Source organism: Clytia hemisphaerica, unplaced genomic scaffold (assembly GCF_902728285.1).
Source record: "Clytia hemisphaerica strain Z4C2 unplaced genomic scaffold, Clytia hemisphaerica genome assembly, whole genome shotgun sequence".
Taxonomy (NCBI): domain Eukaryota; kingdom Metazoa; phylum Cnidaria; class Hydrozoa; order Leptothecata; family Clytiidae; genus Clytia; species Clytia hemisphaerica.
Window position 1 is genome coordinate 600426 of NW_027103585.1, and position 15209 is coordinate 615634.

Below are 15209 nucleotides of genomic sequence, written 5' to 3' on the forward strand. Positions count from 1 at the left end.
CTTACTGAGCCTTAATAAGCATACTACAGACCTTTCTAAGAAGCTTTTAATAAGGGTGCTGTTCAAAAAAGTCAAGCTCAATTGTTTTTAAAATATATAAATCAGGCAATATTAATATAAAGGCCGGTCTCCACTTTCGCGCTACATGAGCGAAAACTTTTTGACGTTTTTGTAAGGTCATTGGTCGGTTGAAAAATGAAGCAATTCCATTGGTCGAAATTGACGTAACGGATGAAAAAAGTAGAACTTCCTTCAACTTTTTTTTTTGTTTGCGCGAAACTTTTTTATGACGTAATCTTTTCTTCAGGCAAAAAAGGTTGAGAAAAAAAATGTCGCCCATTTCGCGCGAAAGTGGAGACCGGCCTTAAGAAGGTTAATTTTTGAAGAGATAAATGATTTAAACCAAACCTTGAAACATTGGCATTGCAACAGATCATGTGTATGGCAACTTTCACTTTCTCGCAACTTGAACAAATCCTGTAACAAAAAGATTGAAATACATAGTAAGTTCTAGACGATGTTATCATCTGTTACAGTGATAGTAAAGGCGGGAAAATATGGCGGTATGGGGTTACGGCGGTACACGGAAAAAAATTGGCGGAAGAGTTTTGAAGAAACGGAAAACTCTACCGGTTGTAAACTTTTTTGGGCAAAAAAGCCCGTTTGCGAATTTTCTTCGGCTTTGGGCTTATTTCTTAGATAGTGATTTATGTCTTAGACTAAGTAAGTTCCTGCTAAACAGATTGTCCGAAATGCGATCATTTGATGCAAATTTTCTTTGAACTATAATGAAGTCTGAATTCGAGGTCTTTATAGAATACCCCCTACTCACGGTCCCACTGGGACCCCTTCCCCCCTGGAAAAATTGTCCAAAATATCGTCCCCGGTGGAAAATTATCCTCCAATTTTTGTCCCCTCTGAAAATAATCAAATAAAACAATCCTCACTGCAAAATATAATGCTGTTGTTCCCATCCCCCAAAAAAGAATTGAAATCCAGTCATAAAAAATATGGGAATATCTATCCCCATCGAACTTCAGTCTGTTATTTTTATCCCCACTGGCTGAAAAAATCCTACCGGGTCGGTGAGAATGGGGTGAAAAAGAAAAAGATTCAGAGTCAAAATACGAAAGCTGTGGAAGTCTAATTGTCAGAATTGATTTTGTATAAGAAATGTTTCGGCTAGAGGCCTAGAGCTTCACTTTTGTGAAACAATCCCGGGGGACAGCACAACACAACAGCAGTTTTGCTTTTTTTCAGACCAGGGAATAAAATATTGTATTCTAGGCCGTCGAATTCTTAGTACCTTATCTGGCCTTTATACGCCGACCCTAATGTAACGCCGGCCATTATTCCACCAAAGCCTAATTTTGGGCTTACGCCAAGCGCCAAAACTTGTAAAAATCGCTATTCAGGCTTCAAAACAGTAAGTATTAACTAAAATTTAACATCAAAATGTCATCTTTCAGTATTAAACTGTTGAAAATTCCATTGAAAATCATTGATTTTCGTTTAGTTTTGGATATAGAGTAAAAAAAATGGATAGTTTTTATCCTTTAATCATGCCTAAAATCCTTTAAATTGAGAAAAAGTGGTCGAAAATTAACGCCGCTTTTAGGTAAAAGTTGCAAAATTTTGGCCCTTTTTACGCCGGCTCTTTTAACACCGGCCCTTATTACGCCACGAGCCCAAAAATAATGCCTATAAGGGCCGGCGTAAAAAGGGCCGATAAGGTAATTTCAAAGCACTAGATACAATGAAGTTATTACATAGTACCAATACGGAAAGAGCACAACTATCTCAATTTAGAAACGAACCAAAAGACTAAGAACTGAAGTGTGATTTCATGTAAAGACTTTCGCACAGATACCATGAATATCTGTTGTCTAGCAATGGAAAGATCCAAGACGACGAATCGTTAATTAATTCGCGTTTTGGGCACCCGAATTACTCTTTTTTGCGCCAAGATGAGAAAGCCCCTAGATACAGCGCATTTAGAAAGCGAACCGTAACGAAAAATTTTTGTGTGTTTGACTCGTTCTGAAATGCACCGCTTTGATGACCTGCGTACAGATCACTGAAAAAAGATTGTCAAACCTTCAATTGTTCTGTGGAAAAACGAACTTTATTGTTGGCCAGTGAATCGACAATGGTGCCACTCAAATTATTCTTGATGATCTGCCGTTGATAAATCTTCTCTTCAATACTGCCCTAAAAAAGCAAAAATCAGATTGTATTTCGACCAAAAGATAACATACAATACGAGTATCTCCACTGGAAATAAACCATTTCCAGACGTGGCTATCTACTCTTAGGTTTCAACTAAAAGGGGGGGGGCGGGGTTGGGCTAATTGCCAGGGGGGTTGGAAATTGTACTTCTGAAAACTCAAAAGTAAGGTAAATATAGGCTAAAATCAGGCTATTTAGAGCAAAATAAGGGGCCTTCTCTTTCTCAGCAGAAAATATTCTTAAAAATTAATAAACGGGGGGTCCTAATAAGGTCGAAGGGAAAATTAACTAGCGGGGGGGGGGCGTTCATTTGAAACCTAAAAGTATATGCTTTGCTCTAAAGGTAAGATGCGAAATTTCAGCGTTTGTTTTTACCCATCCATACAGAGCTTCAGCGTGGTTGGCAGAAAAGAATTGCGATCATCCATTGGACAGAGCAGGCAAGGCACAGAGTTAACATATTGGACGATGAAAAGGATCTGAGTATATGGTGTTGTTTTTGTATATTTCTTAAAAATCTAGTTGCTTGTATAAGTTGTTGTTTGTCGATGTTGTTAGTTGATGTTGTGTTGCTTCCAAGGATAAACCAATGGGTGCGGTAAGCATTTTTACGGCAGGGAACTACCACTGTCAACCTCGTGTGTTGTCTTTCTTAGTTAACATGCTATATATAGTACTGACTATGAGAGGACAGGAGGTGAAAAAGCCAAAGACGCTAGAAGTGAGTAAAAGTAAAATTTAAATTTTCGCTGCACAACCGGTTAAATTTGATAATTTTTTGTGGCTATGTTATTTGGGAGTAGTAGTATATTTTTCAGTATTTGGCCGTAAAATTTACTTTCAAGTTAACATGTGTGTGAAAAACGCAAGGATTGCAGAACCTATGTACAAAATAAACAGCTTGGTGCTACAACACACACCAAATCATCTTATATATCACCAAGAATCTTGTGAGTTTTCTCGAATAGCGTGAATTCACTCAGGTGCAGGTACGTTTAAGTCACAAATAATCTAGTACCTTAAATTCCGTCACCTTTGACCAACATCATTAAAACCTTGGATAAAAGTTGACAAATCGCGAAATCACTTTCTCTTAAAAAACTTGATTCCTGAAAGTTAATTCTTACGATATGCTAAAATTTCGCGAATTCGATCATTGACAAAAGTTTCTCCCCTTAAAAAAAACTCCGGCCAAAGATTTTGGTTGGTAGGGATTGATAAAATTAGAACGATCGTTCAAAGACACGAAAGTGGGAAATATAACAAAAAATAATGTTTTTGGTAATCAATAGACCTTTTCATAAATTACGTCACGAACATCACTTGCCTCGTATTCAAACAATTACCATGGTGATTATGTCCCTTGAGACATTAAACGATTCTTTTAAGAATTGGAGGTAGTTTTAATAAAATCCGCTGGGAGTTAATCACCATGTTTATGATTTCAAAACGAGGCAAGTGATATTCATGACGTAATTTATGAAAAGGTCTATTCTGACTTTTTTGTTCTTTCATTATTAAGTACATTATAGCATGAAGAATGAACATTTTTTTATTCATATTTAGAGTCTATTCGCTTCAAGGGTACACTGTTTTTCTCTACAGTTGACTTTCTCTAATTTGATCTTCACGGGACCAAAAACTTTCTTCGAACTAGAGAAAGGTTCTAATTACAGAGGTTAATTTAAACCACTTTCGACTGAGGGGACCAATATTTTAGTCCGAATTTACGGAAAGATTCGAATAATAGAGGGTCGAATTAGAGAGAGTCGATTGTAGTTAAATTACGCTGACATGGTATCCACCTTGTAGCAAAAGAAAGTGTATACTTAAAGGGAATAGGCTTAAGGTCTGGAGCCGGTTGTGCCATTTTTCATCAAAAAATAGGTCTAAGCAATCTTTTTTGAACTTGTTGATAAAAAAGCATCTTCGATCTATATTTTCTTTTTCCAGTATTTGAAATTTCCACCCTTACGGAACTTCCACGCGTTTTAAATGCATCGAATTTTTCATTGAAATTTGAGTTTAATTGCAATTTAAATGTAGTGAAACCTGGACCTGGACAAAAATGTTAAACGAATTTAAATCGCATTGCTAGAGTAAAAACTTTGCAAATAAAATGCATTATGGAATAGCATACAGTATGCACTTTAATTGCATTGAAATAACATTTTAAAAAATAGGATGTATAATTCATTAGGATTTCATTTAAAATGCATTTACTTTTTTGAACAATTTTATAATTTTTTGCTACTTCACAATTACAAATACATTTTTAACATGAAAAAGAGAATTGAGGAAAATTATAAATACATTTTTAATGAACGGCGTCAAAATTAAAATGCACTTTAAATAGCGGACAAGATTTCAAATGAATTGAAAATCCAAATTTAAAATGCCTTTTCAATATCCGAAATATTTCTTATAGGAAAGATTTTTCATAAGAATTGAGAATTTGTAATGCATTATTTTTCTCTTTTCTTTGTAAGAATACCACTACCAGTATTCGGGTCCTTATAGGGATTTTATCGGGGCATTTTCTGATTATTTTCCGAGGTTTATCGATGCTTTTTAAGGGGTATACATTGTTGAGCTGTATTCGATGGGTTATCAGCTAATATTCACTCAGATTAACTGCGTTTTGAGATACAGGATACAAGTCTAATCGTTTGAGTTGCAAATGGAATTTTTTATTTAGTGGAATAAACAGAAGTTAAAGTTAAAATTTACAACGAAAATTCTAATAAAATATTAAAAATTGAAAAATTGAAAAATAAGATGGCGTCTTCGTCTTTTGTTTGGTACCGTGATTTTAATCATCCTTCAATTGTGTGTCAGTATTCCGTCGGTATATTATGGTTTTACCTGAAAGTTAGAAAGAAAATAAATATTAATAGATAAATTTTGGAAATAACATTGGAGTTTTTAAATTTAAGCCAAGAAGAGACTCTTCCTTAACATCATTTCTAAACATAGCTCATGGCCTGACGGACATGTGACTGACACAACTGACAACTTGGCTTGTTAAAATAAAACTTTTAAACATCAATTTTCTCAAATCTTGTGTGTTCTAATTGCTCGTAATTTAATCAAACTAAACCGCCAATACACAAAACAATTTAGCTAACTAATTTGCTACAATTATCAATGGAGCAGAGCAATTAACCCAAATTATTCGAAAAAAATAAATGTATTTTAAACGTATCTAAGAATTTTGAACGTAAAAAAATTGTCACAAATTTTTCCAATTTTGATTAAGTTTCTTCTGCATTGAAGAATAAATCAAACATCAAAAACGATATTTTCTTTGTGATGAATTTCTGTCCTTATTATTGTGAATTAACTCAACTTACAAATCCATGGAAATACTGTGCTAGTCTCGTTTTTACAAGTAATACAGAAAATTAGACCCTAGATTTTCATTTTTTTTGTCAGACAAAAAACTTATGATTAGAATCAGAAAAAAAAGTTGCGCCATTATTGTGAAATACTATGATATGTGATAATAATAACATCAAAAACTTTTGTTCATAATTTGCGGAAGAATTCATCCTACTTCAGGATCATGCGCTACTTGCAACTAAAAGCTAACATATTCTGTTATCTTGCGCGTAGAGCTTCTAAAATGGCTGCTACGCGCTCGCTTTTCCAAGTTTTTTCGAATATTAAAAGTATTTGTTGTTAGACAAATATTCACTTTTTGACCGATAAAAAACTTATCGAAAGTTTATCTGGTTCAGAGAAAAAAGTTTCGTTATTAATCGTGAGGACGGCTGGGTCACTAAAATTTCAAAATTTTAAATGATTTCCCGACCCGCCCTGCAATGTGCACAAAAAGCTGTATTTGATTTTTTTTAAACTCGTGCACTGGTCGTGCTCTCAAAAAGACAGAACTCCTGAAAAGTACTTTCTGACATCATTTAATTTTGAAACCTACCATAATGAACTGTAATTTTTAACTCATGAAAAATAGCATATTCAATGACATATAACATTATATATTACTTTCAGATCCATTTCCTGACACCCCTGTCTCAGTGACCCTGTTAAAGTTGTTGTTTTTAAATGAGTAGGGATTTCAAATTCTAATGTTTACAGCTCAAAAATCCAGTGAGGATGGCCTCAGTGTCTCAGTGTTTTTTCCGAGCGGCAATGAGAGCTCTTGTAGCTTTTCAATGGGGATGAAATTTCAGGGTATTTTATCACCGGGACCAATTTTTGGCGGCTTTTTCCAGTGAGGAGGGGTCCCACCGAGTCTGTTTCTAGGGGCTGTTTCCTCTAGCTTGTAAACAGCTGCGAGAGAGTTAATCAAGGAGGAGATTTAACAAAACATGATAAACATGGATTAAATATTTAAAATTGATGGCGAAATATTGTACTGTCATCAGCGTGCATTATTTTTGACGATAACGATCTTCATTATTAGGGTGCGATTTCGCGATAGCCGCATTCTTTTGTGGTAAATGGTTTTAAGATTACAAAAACGCTGGGTCTTTCACTTCACCACGGAATAGGTTAGCTTGAAATAGAATGTTACACTGAAAGAAAGAACATGGGATTTCAATTAAGTTTCAAGAATTTTGGTAACATTTTATTTGAAAGCTTGCGAAAAATCTCCATTCTGCAATGAATTCAAATAGGTGAAAATGGAAATTTTTGGTAATCCCTGTACCATTAATCATTCTATCTCTTTTCTGAATATCGAATAGACTGGCTATAGTTTTACTTAAAATATATTAGGTTGCATTTAGTCTCGTGACTATTTTTTCTGGTATTAATCTTTACTAATTCATCTTTTTACTTATTTTTTTATTTTAAAAATTAGAAAATAATGAATTTCAGCAAAAAAAATTAAAACAGCATGGAATTGAAAGTGCATTTTATTTGTAAAACTATTTGAACTGCATTTTATTTTATCAAATTCGTGACCATATCGAAAAATCTAGTTTCAATACGTTTAAATATCGAATGGAAAGTGCATTTTATTTGTAAAACTATTTGAACTGCATTTTACTTTATCGAATTCATGACCATATCGAAAAATTTAGTTTCAATGCGTTCAAAAAATGGAATGGAAAGTGCATTTTATTTTTAAAAATATTTGAACTGCATTTTTTTTGTCAATTCATCAGCATATCGAAAAATTTAGTTTGAATGCGTTTAAAAAATCGAATAAAAAATGCATTTTATTTGTGAGAGCATCTGAATTGCATTTTATTTTAGTGAATCCGTGGTTCACATTAAAAATATAATTTTACTACGTTTGAAAAAGTTAATGGAAAATGAATTTAATTGAAAACAACATTTGAATTGTATTTTCTTTGCTCAAGTTCAACGTAATCTTTTATTATACATTTATATGTAATTTAAAGTCTAGAATTTAAATACATTTTGATACCCAATGAATTAGAAATTCATCAAAGTTTTGAACCTAGAATTTTATTCTATTTTAATGCATTCTATATTCGTTTTCAATGGAATACGAGCATTTAGTTTCCGTAAGGGCAGGGTCCAGGGGATTGAAATTTCAAAGGGGTTAAGAGATGATTTTAGCTCGTCCAAATGAAATTAGAGAAACCGACCTATTTATTCGAGACACACTGTATTGTTAATGAAGAAAGATGGACGAATAAGACCCGCAAAGGAAGGAAGAAGTGTAGGGTAGGATAAGATAGCTGAGCTATGTATGGTAATATGACTAAGCCAGAAAATTAGACATTAGAAAATTAAACATACTTTAACTATGCCGTGCTTCCTCTAATCAAAACCATTCCATCCAGAACGAAGATCTTTCCAGGCACATTGTTTAATGTTTCTTGGTATCATGCCATCTCTACAATCTTGACCATCTTGTCCGTTCAATCCTGGATGCCCGTCCATTTCATTAAGTCCGTCCGTCCTAAACAGCCTGATTTATTTCTAGATATTTACCTCGTTTTGAGGTATTCAGAGGTACAATTTCCAGCCCCTCTGGCACCAGCAATTACGTCCCCCGTTTATTGAATTTTTTTTCCAAGCCCCACCCGTTTTTTAGGCACCCGAGAGTTTACCAGAAACATGTTGACTCGGCAAAATAGTTTCCTAGTAATTACGCTCTCTTATTAGATAAGGCCTAGTGCGCAAAGAACATGAGCAAAATGGCAGCCGCGGAATTGTCACAATGCTTTATATATATGGGGAAACTCTTAAAAGGCTCTTGAAAATTAACCATGCGAGGACTAATAACATGTTGCTGAAAGTTTTACAACATGTTTCTTGTTAGATTCTGAAATGCCTAAAAAGGATACACTCTTTTTCATGAGAATAATATATCATTTATAGTCTGGAATAGTTGAATTTTAGATAAATTATGATTCGAATCAGTAAAGATAGGAAGTTAAATTTAAAATGGCTCAGTTTAAAAATAAGAACTAGATAAGAATAATTTTAAGCTTAAAGTGACATAAAAAAGAACCGCTAAGCCTAGTCAAAAATTTACTGGTTTTTATAAAAAAAGCCTTTACACAAGAAATTCGTCAAAATCATGCGAAAACATTGACGATCTGATCTGAGGTCAGATTTTTGCGATCGTGAAATGAAAAAACAGAAAAAGTCGATCTTGCAGTTTAATTTACTTGCAAAAACATTCCAGATCTGCTTTGAAGCGTAGATAGGTAGCCCAGTTCACTTCTGACTCTACCTATTACATTTAAAACATAGAAGACTAAGCTATAGTCAAATTATTGTTACTGAAATTAAGATTGAAAGCAATCACCTATTTTACACGAGGTATCCAAAAGGTTTTGAGTGATTGCATTACGAATAGTTGCGCGTTCATATTAATAATTTTTGCCAACGAATTAAAAAAATATCTGTAGGGTGTTGCGGCCATGATAACATTGGCCTCAAGAGACTTGTGATATTATGACGTATGTTGTTTTGGTAGCTATATTCCCATTTGGGAATTAGCGTATGATATCGCGTTTTAATGTTTAATTTAATTAGTTTTTAATGCTCCAATGCACAATTTTCTCTATTTTTATCGCCCTTTTTTGCTTTTGAATTCAATCTAGAAATTATTATGAGAACGTGTAGACGTTTTGAGGAGTTTGTAGAAACTCCGTTTTCACTTCTCGTTGGAGAAACTTTAAAGTTAACATTTTAGAGTTATTGAATTGATTTTCATTTTGGATTTACTTGAGAATTTATTTTGGTATTTCCTGTGGAGCCATCCATACACAGTGCTTTGGAGCTTATGTTTCAGTAAGTTTTTCCTATATTTTTGACTTGTAATTTTTCCTATTTTTGTACATTTTTTTGGTACTAGATTCTCTAGGATTCTTTAGATCTTTCCTTGTATTTGGTCACCTTTGACCTGGTCTGTGACTTTCGTTTTAGTTGATTTTGGAGTCATTTTCCTAGCTATTTTTCTGGTCACAGACCGTTAGTCTTTTGGGCATTACATTTCGTCCTTTGGTCGTATTGGCTTCATACTCTATTTCTGGCCTCTATTTGCCCTCTGTTTGCTCTAGGGCCATTTTACTTTTGGAGTTCCGTATAGTTTTCCGTATTCCGGTATTGGCCCTTTCCATCCGGAACTGACTGATTTCCGGAATTCGGAACTTAGCTATTTTTATTTTATTTTAAATTCTAATTAGACTTTCTTTGTATTTTTCTAGCCTCTGAATCAATAAAGAGCGTTGTAACACACCACACTGTTTCGGGCTTCCACAAAGTGAAACATAAGAATGAATGGAGACGATGTCGATCGTCCCCTAGAACTCGTTGGAGTTCACAATGGAGATGGAGATGTTGACCGTACTGCCACAGATGTTGACCGTACCGCCACAGATGTTGACCGTACCGCCACAGATGTTGACCGTACCGTCACAGATGTTGACCGTACCGCCACAGATGTTGACCGTACCGTCACAGATGTCGACCGGACCACCATAGAAGTTGACCAGACCGCCATAGAAGTCAATCAACCCAGAGATGAAGGAGATGCCCAAGTTGTCGAGGAACCTGATGACAAACAGAGCATACCATCTCAAGATGATGAAACAGGATCGCTTTTACTTGGTGCAACAGCTCTATCCCCAACACGTCGCTACCCAAAAAGAGAAAGACAACTAACTGAGAAGGGTAAGAAATCACGCATTCAACACTTATTTGCTGAACGAAAAAGACTTCTCAACAGATTAGAGAAACGAGGCAAGTCTATGATGGAAACATTAGCCCTGCTGGATCAAAGTCTTATCAAGAGTCGACTTCAACAGTACAACGAGACAGCATTAACTTTCGAGGGCACTCACAATGAGCTGAACGAGTTACTCGACCCACACGAAAAGGCTGAAGACCAGTATTGGTTTACCACAGTTGATGATCAAATCAATGTCGTAAAACAGTCAGTTTACGACAGAATACAGACATTAAATCTTCAAGAAGAAGAAAGAAGCACTGCACCATCACGTAAATCTTTGCAATCATCACGATCATCAAAATCTTCTAAATCATCACGATCATCAAGGTCGCCTAAATCCTTACGATCGTCACATTCTTCAAGTTCTTCAATGGTTTCCAAGTTGTCAAAATCCACTCACTCTTCGAAATCGTCGAAGAAGTCAGGATCCACATCACCAACATGGAGTTCACCAAGATCGAGACATAGTCAACTTTCTGATCAACTGCTTGAAGAAGAGATCAAACGAGCCGAACTACTCGCAGAGTCAAAATTCATCGAAGAAGAATATGACCATGCTCAAAGGACAAAGGAACTGACAACTACAACGTCAGATAGCATTATCTTCAGCAAGGATTGATGTGCTTCGTACAAGAACCTCGAATGAAGATCAAACTGACACAAGGCAAGCCAAGCAGGAGCCACCTGCGGCACCAACAATCATTGATCCATCAAAGACTCTATCGCCAATCAGAAGACAAGCCATGCAGGAGCCACCTGCGGCGTCACACCTTGATCAATCGTCGACACACCTACCGTCAATCTACAGACAAGTCATGCAGGAGCCACCTGCGGCGTCACGCTTTGATCAACCAAAGACGCATCAATCTTCAACCAGAAAACAAGCCATGCAGGAGCCACCTGCGGCGTCACACCTTGATCAATCGTCGACACACCTACCGTCAATCGACAGACAAGTCATGCAGGAGCCACCTGCGGCGTCACGCTTTGAACAACCAAAGACGCATCAATCTTCAACCAGCAAACAAGCCATGCAGGAGCCACCTGCGGCGTCACACCTTGATCAATCGTCGACACTCCTACCGTCAATCGGTAGACAAGTCATGCAGGAGCCACCTACGGCGTCACGCTTTGATCAACCAAAGACGCATCAATCCTCAACCAGTAGACAAGCCATGCAGAAGCCACCTGCGGCATCAATCAATTTTGATCCATCAAGGAGACACCTATCGTCAATCAAACAAGCCTTGCAGGAGCCACCTGAGGCGACATTCAACATTGATCAGTCAAGGATGTACCAATCACCCGTCAATACCCAAGCCATGCAGGAGCCACCTGCGGCATCTCAATGTTCCAAACAGACAAAATTGTACCCATCGATTTACATGCATCAAGCCAAGCAAAATCCGACTGCGATATCACATCCACGCCATTCCATGACATCAATTAACACAGAACCATTTCAACATTCAAGCTTACCAGTTCAGGCTGCATCGATGGATGATATTATGGAGACTTATTCACCAATTACGTCACCGAAAAGGACGTCTCCTGAACCGCTGTCGACGAACGATCTACTATTTGCCATGTTGAAACAACAAGAGGCACCACGTGTGGACGTGGAATCGTACGATGGAGATCCACTCAACTATGCACATTTCATCTCCGTTTTCAAGGAAGCAGTTGAATCGAAAATCCCAAATCCTAGAGGAAGGCTGACAAGACTGATGAAGTACACCACAGCTGAAGCTCATGAAGCAATCAAACATTGCATCCAACTACCGTCTGCATATGGCTACTCCTCCGCATTGGATATACTCAAGAAGAGATTTGGAAATCCACATCTGATTTTATCGGCATATCGCAACCAAATCAAAAATATGCAATCATTACGATTCAGCAACCCTAAAGGTTTTCGCGAATTCCTGAACCATCTGACCAAATGGCAGACCTTCTACTGTGATCACTCTAACGTTCTGGATTCACCAGAGACCATCAGGCTACTATTGGAGAAGTTACCACCACCTCTCATCGACAGATGGAATCGAAAGGCTATGATACTCCGTCAATCAAATGCAACGGAGCCAACTTTGAAAGATTTCGTCGCGTTTATGGAGCAAGAGACAACCCTTGTGAATGATCCATTGTACTCTCGTCATGCTATCAGTAAAGATTCTTCACCCAAACAATTGGAGAAAGGTCACTCAAGAAACCCAAGACGTTCCTTCAAGACTGCTGCAACCAAGAACGAACAAACACCAAGGATCAAAATCTGTCCGTTCTGTGAGCAACAACATGACGCAGAAGATTGCCCAGTCATCCTAGCAAAGGATATCAACCAACGTAGCATCATGATAAGATCAAAGAAACTTTGTTTTGGATGTCTCCAAAAGATGACCCATGATCACAACGCCCGAACGTGCACAAGGCGACGAACCTGTAAAGTATGTCGATCCAAGCATGCAACTATCCTCCACGGCTTCAAATTTCGACCAAGAGAGACCAAGAGAGACGATCGACCATCATCACATGCTGATGGAGACAATTCAGACCATAGAACTGATACCAAAGACCAAGGGAGATCAGATCATCAGATGAATAAAGATACCAAAGATGTGAAGGAAGACACAGATCAACCTCAAACCAAAACAACAACTTGTCGTGCAACCAATTGTCACGAAGTTATATCAATGTGCGTAGTTCCAATCTGCATCAAACATGCAGACGATCCCTTATCAGAAAGACACACCCTTGCGATGCTCGACCCCTGCAGCCAAGCATCATTTATTGCTGATACCTTGGTTGACCGGATTAACATCAAAGGACGTACCACCTCCTTATCAATCACCACAGTGAATGGAACTGGTGAAGTCAATTCTACCGTCGTCAAGGAGCTGAGTGTCAGAGCGTTAAACAGCAACCAAACGATCACTGTCAAGAAAGCATTCTCAAGAGAAGATCTACCAGTCGACCAAAATGAGATCGCCACCAAATCCAAGATCAAGGCATGGGATTACCTGGGCAAAATCAAAGATAGCTTACCTGACAATGACCATCAACCTGTCGAGCTTCTTATCGGTGCAGACTGCCTCAAAGCTATCGAACCAATCGAAGTCATCCCAAGTCAAGATGGAGGTCCATTTGCTTATCGCACCGTTCTTGGATGGTGCATCGTTGGACCATTAGAATCCTCCACAAAGAGCCAATCAATTGGATGTCACAGAACCATCGTCACTGACATATCAGAAAAATCAAAGAGTAATCACTTCGTTTTCAAGACCAATGTGAAAGAAATGGACATTGGAGAAATGTACGAGTCGTTGTACAACACTGATTTTGTCGAAAACCAGTCTAACGAACGTATCGACTTTGAAGATTCACACATGTCAGTCGAAGACAAAAGGTTTATGTCCATTATGGAAGAAAAGACAACGATGGAGGATGGTCACTATGTACTTCCATTAGAGATGGAGAAAGCAACTTACCAAACAACAGACGCGTTGCAGAAAGACGATTAGCAAGTCTCAAACGCAAACTTGAACGCAACCCTACCTTTTTCGACCACTACATGACGTTTATGGATACCATATTGAAGAATGGTCATGCAAGAATCGCCAAACAATTACCAGATGACAAGCAAGTTTGGTATCTTCCTCACCATGGAGTGTATCATCCACGAAAACCAGAGAAGGTCCGAGTCGTCCTGGATTGTGGAGCTGAGTTCCAGAATCAATCACTGAATAAACAATTGTTAACCGGACCAGACTTGACCAATCAAATTGTTGGAGTTCTGTCACGTTTTCGTCAAGGTCGGATTGGAGTAATGGCAGACATCCAAGCTATGTTTTACCAAGTCTTTGTTCCTGAACACCAACGATCCCTTCTTCGCTTCCTTTGGTGGAAAGACAACGATCTAACTACAACACCTATCGACTACGAAATGAACGTCCACGTCTTTGGTGCAGGATCATCACCAAGCTGTTCAAGCTATGCACTCAGAAGAACAGCCATCGACAATCAAGAAGATTTCCCCGACAAGATACGAAACATCCTTTTCAACAATTTCTACGTCGATGATATGTTGAAATCAGAAGATGACGAACAAGAAACCATTGAAATGATACAGGGTGTCAAATCGCTATGTAAACGAGGAGGATTCAACCTCGTAAAGTTCGTAACCAACAGTCAAACCGTGCTCAATTCTCTACCAAAAGAGGATCTTGGATCGTCACTCAAGGATGCATCCCTACTGGGTGGACTCACTGACAAAGCACTCGGTGTGTCCTGGAATCTCACTGATGACGTGTTCAAATTCGATCTGACAGAATTGAAGCAGAAACCTTTGACAAGACGAGGAATGTTGTCTATGATAAGCAGCATCTATGACCCTCTTGGATTGATATCACCATTCATCCTGAAAGGAAGACTTATTCTCCAAACTTTGTGCAAGATGCAACATGGCTGGGATGATCAAATTCCAGAGGATATTGCAACCGATTGGACAAAATGGTATTCCGACCTTCAAGATATCAAATTGATCAGCATACCACGATGTTATCAGCCAGATGACTTCGGTACACCAGTTGAGAAATCATTCCACCACTTCTCAGATGCTTCTGAGAGAGGATATGGACAAGTGACATACTTAAGACAAATCAACAAAGAAGGAGAAATCCATTGTTCCTTGGTAATTGGCAAATCACGTGTTGCACCAATTAAATTTGTATCAATACCAAGGCTTGAGCTGACAGCAGGAGTATTGTCCACAAAGATCTGCAATCTTGTCGAGAAAGAAGTA

At 37.6% G+C, this 15209-nt stretch overlaps 1 protein-coding gene across 1 annotated transcript in view; it reads right to left on the minus strand.

Moving 5' to 3' along the window:
* Positions 1–303: 303 nt before the first annotated feature.
* The window catches only part of LOC136801383 (DNA repair and recombination protein RAD54B-like), a 70517-nt gene continuing 55611 nt past the window's right edge, over positions 304–15209 (minus strand). Inside the window, exons 15-16 of the mRNA XM_067058022.1 lie at positions 2098–2211; positions 304–477 (exon numbers count right to left, since the gene is read on the minus strand). Of these exons, the coding sequence (XP_066914123.1) occupies positions 304–477; positions 2098–2211 (288 nt within the window). The remainder of the gene's footprint in view (positions 478–2097; positions 2212–15209) is intronic.